This window comes from Octopus bimaculoides, chromosome 26 (genome assembly GCF_001194135.2).
Source record: "Octopus bimaculoides isolate UCB-OBI-ISO-001 chromosome 26, ASM119413v2, whole genome shotgun sequence".
Lineage (NCBI taxonomy): Eukaryota > Metazoa > Mollusca > Cephalopoda > Octopoda > Octopodidae > Octopus > Octopus bimaculoides.
In genome coordinates this window covers 927,875-931,230 of record NC_069006.1, presented here as the reverse complement: position 1 = coordinate 931,230, position 3,356 = coordinate 927,875, and the positions used below count along the sequence as shown (strand labels likewise).

The following is a 3,356-nucleotide window of genomic DNA, read 5'->3' as shown; positions in this document are numbered from 1 at the left end:
GAAGGGACGTGGTAGCAATGTGGGGGCACTCGGTGTGATGGTGGAGGGTGCTGTTGCAGGCGTGACATGACCAAAGGTGTTCGCAAGCGATTGGCGGGAAGTCAGTTTCGGATGACTACGGTTGCACCACCTCCTTAACATGAAAAGACAGTAGTAGTAGTAGTGGTAGTAGTTGCTGTGGTGCTGGTGGCGGTGACGGTGGTGGTAGTAGTGGTGGTGGAGTAGTTGTAGTAATAGTAGTAGTAGTAGTAGTAGTGGTAGTAGCAGTAGTAGTAGTACAAGTGGCGGTGGTGGTGGTAGTAGTAGTAGTAGTAGAAGTAGTGGTGGTAGTAGTAGTTAGTAGAGGTTCTTGATGATGTGACAGAGAGTTTATTTTATGGCGGTTGCGGTTGCAGTATATTAAAACAAACTGACCCATCAAAAGTTAAGTTTACGAAGACAGACCGGACGAGCGGTCTCACCACCACTACTACTACTACTACTACCAGTAACCACTGCAACTCCATCCATCATCATCACCACACCTACTATACTACTACTACTACTACCACTTCAGCAATCGTTACCATTACTGCTAAGACTACTACCACCGTTACTGTCTGTCTCTGTCAGCTATCAAACACCACATCAGAACTACCACCAATACTGCTATTGCATACAAGCACAGCTAACCTTCACACTTAAACTACCGCCAATACAGGCGTAAACCACACGCGCTTACTTCAGATTGGCAAACAGGAAGAGCAGCGGCAACTTATACTACTACTACTACCACTACCACTACCACCACCACCACCACTACCACCACCACCACCACCACTACTACTACTACAACCTACACTGCAATGGGACAAGAGTCTGAACAAACAACAGCTACTGTAAGTTGCATCATTTTTATCAATTTAGTTTTACATCGCCTAATTAATGTTTTTAAAATTGCTAATATTAATTAACTATCACAGAACTATTACTGCTACTAATTACTACTAAGTACCTTGAACGTAAGTCAACCCCCACCACCACCACCATCACCACCCTTAGCTCTTACGATACCCGTTTTCCAGTAATTGTTTCAAATGTAGGCACAAGTACAGTAATTCTTTTTTTTTTGGTGTTGTTTTTTGGTAGCGGGTATCATTTACATCGATTCCAGTATTTAACTGGTACTTATTTTATTGACTTAGGATGGAAGGCAAAGTCGACCTCGGTGGAATTTGAACTCAGAACGTAGCGACGGGCGAAATACTGCTCAGCCTTTCGTCCAGCGCGCTAACGATTCGGCCAGCTCGCTGCCGTCAGTTGCTTGACCTTAACCAGTTGAGCACGTCCCTTGGTGGCTGACGATATGTGCATCTCTGATCATGAGCAGAAGTAGTCGGGGAGCATCATAGCCATGTGTTGAGAGGAATTCTTTGGGGTTTGGATAATTCACATCTGGAAACACGGGTGTTTTGCTCAACATCCTTAAACAAACCTTATTCAGGGATGGGCTTCCCGACCTGAAGAAAATTCTAACTGGGACCCACCTGCGAGGTCATGCACTGTTTATCTTGATATGAGATCACCATGTCACGCACATATGGTTGTGATGCATGTGCCTGGTGTACCCTTATCAGATGGGTAATCATGATGGGTATACTGGGCTTCGTAAAACTCCAGTGTCACTTTGATGGTACGCACTGCTCTCTCACTCAATAATAATAATAATAATAATAATAATAAGCCCCGAAAGAATGATAAGCAAAGTCGACCTTGGCGGAATTTGAACTCAGAACATGAAGACAGATGAAATACCGTTAAACATTTTGTCTGGCCCAACCTTCCGAGTTCTTTTACAGGACTTGGAAAAACTGAAGGGCCGCTGTAATAAGTGTTTGAATCTGAGAGGGGAATATGTTGAATAAAATCATAATTAACTGGTCCTCCAGTATTTTCTTGTACCCAAAGCCAGGAACGTTTCAGTATCTCCTCGTATTCAACTGGAATTCATTACTGATGCTTATAGTTGTTTACGGAGTAAGGAGTGGGAGGAGAGGGGCGAGAGGGAGAGAGAGACGATTATGAAATGGGGAAAGAGGGTGCAGAATTTCCTATATCGAAAAATGAATTGGGTAAAAAAACAGGCTTTTCCATATTGTAAGGGATTTTCGTGAAGACGTGTGGGCCCCGTCGCCTGGGTATTGCACTCATGGTTGCTGCATCATAGATTTGGTTCCCAGCCCTGGCCGTGTGTGTTCTTGAGCAAGACACTTCATTCTACTTCAATCCAGTCCACTCAGCTGTCACTGGGTGACCCTGCGACGGACTGGCAGCCCGACCAGGGGAGCTGTGGTGATTTCGGTTACTTATATTGCCATGGCAACGGGGTGGCCGGCTTTATGAGTGAAGGCATGTCGCCTAATGGTTGAGGTGTTGCATTCACGATCTCATGGTCGTGGTTTCGATTCCCGGGCCGAGTAATGCGTTTTGTTTATGAGCAAAACACTTCATTCCACATTGCTCCAGTCCACACACCCTGCGACGGATGGGCGTCCCGTTTGGGGCGGATATTGTGATCTCGGCCGTGTAAACGCTGTGAAAACCGGGTATCGAACCCTATGAGTCATAGAACTCGAGACAGAACTTACTACGGAGCCGTTTCGAAATTCCATTTTCTTTTCTCACACTTTTTGAAGAGCAAAAATGTAAAATGAAATATTATTTTAAGAAAAACTTTTCAAAATCAGAATTCCCAAGTTAGTACTGACTGACTTGGTAAAGTATCTAAGTAGAAAGACTAAATGATGTGAAGAGAGGAGGAGTAAGTTTATCGAAGGAGAAAGACTATATGTTGTAATGAGAGGGACGGAGAAATGTATTTATAATAATAAGAGGGTGGAGTAGAGGGGAGAAAGACTAAGTTTGTAAAGAGAGGGAAAATAGGTTTACGGAAGAAAGATTATATGTAATAGGAAGGGTATAAACTGGCGGACGAGGAAAAGGCATGTTTGAGAATCATCTTCAATTGTGGTCGTCCTGTCTTTTTGGGGTCGCATAGGATTGGGGTTCGTTTTATGAAGGCCGGCGCGAAAGATTTTATGATATAAAGACGAAAGAGAAAGAGACAGACAGACAGACTGACAGGGAGACAGTGGAAAAGGCCCGGGGAAGGCAGAGAGAGAGAGAGAGAATGGATGATTAGACAGAGACACACACGGACGGACGGACGGACAGAGAGAGAGGGCAGGCAGACTGACAGACGGACAGGCAGAGACTATGGGTTATACAAAAAGGGAGTGGTGGTGGTGGTGGTGGTGGAAGGAGAGATTAAAAGGTCGAAAGCAAATAAAGGGAGGTGGACGAGAAACTGGAGTATA

The 3,356-nt window shown here is 44.6% G+C and overlaps 1 protein-coding gene across 3 annotated transcripts in view; it reads left to right on the top strand.

Moving 5' to 3' along the window:
- LOC106871338 (uncharacterized) overlaps nucleotides 1-3,356 on the top strand; it is a 362,069-nt gene that overhangs the window by 121,134 nt on the left and 237,579 nt on the right. Inside the window, exon 1 of one of the 3 annotated variants that reach the window (XM_052977039.1) lies at nucleotides 272-878. The exons of the other annotated variants lie outside the window; for them this stretch is intronic. Coding sequence (XP_052832999.1) covers nucleotides 846-878 — 33 coding nt within the window. The 5' untranslated portion in view covers nucleotides 272-845. Of the gene's footprint in view, nucleotides 1-271; nucleotides 879-3,356 lie in introns of those variants that run through there. 3 annotated transcript variants of the gene reach the window in all.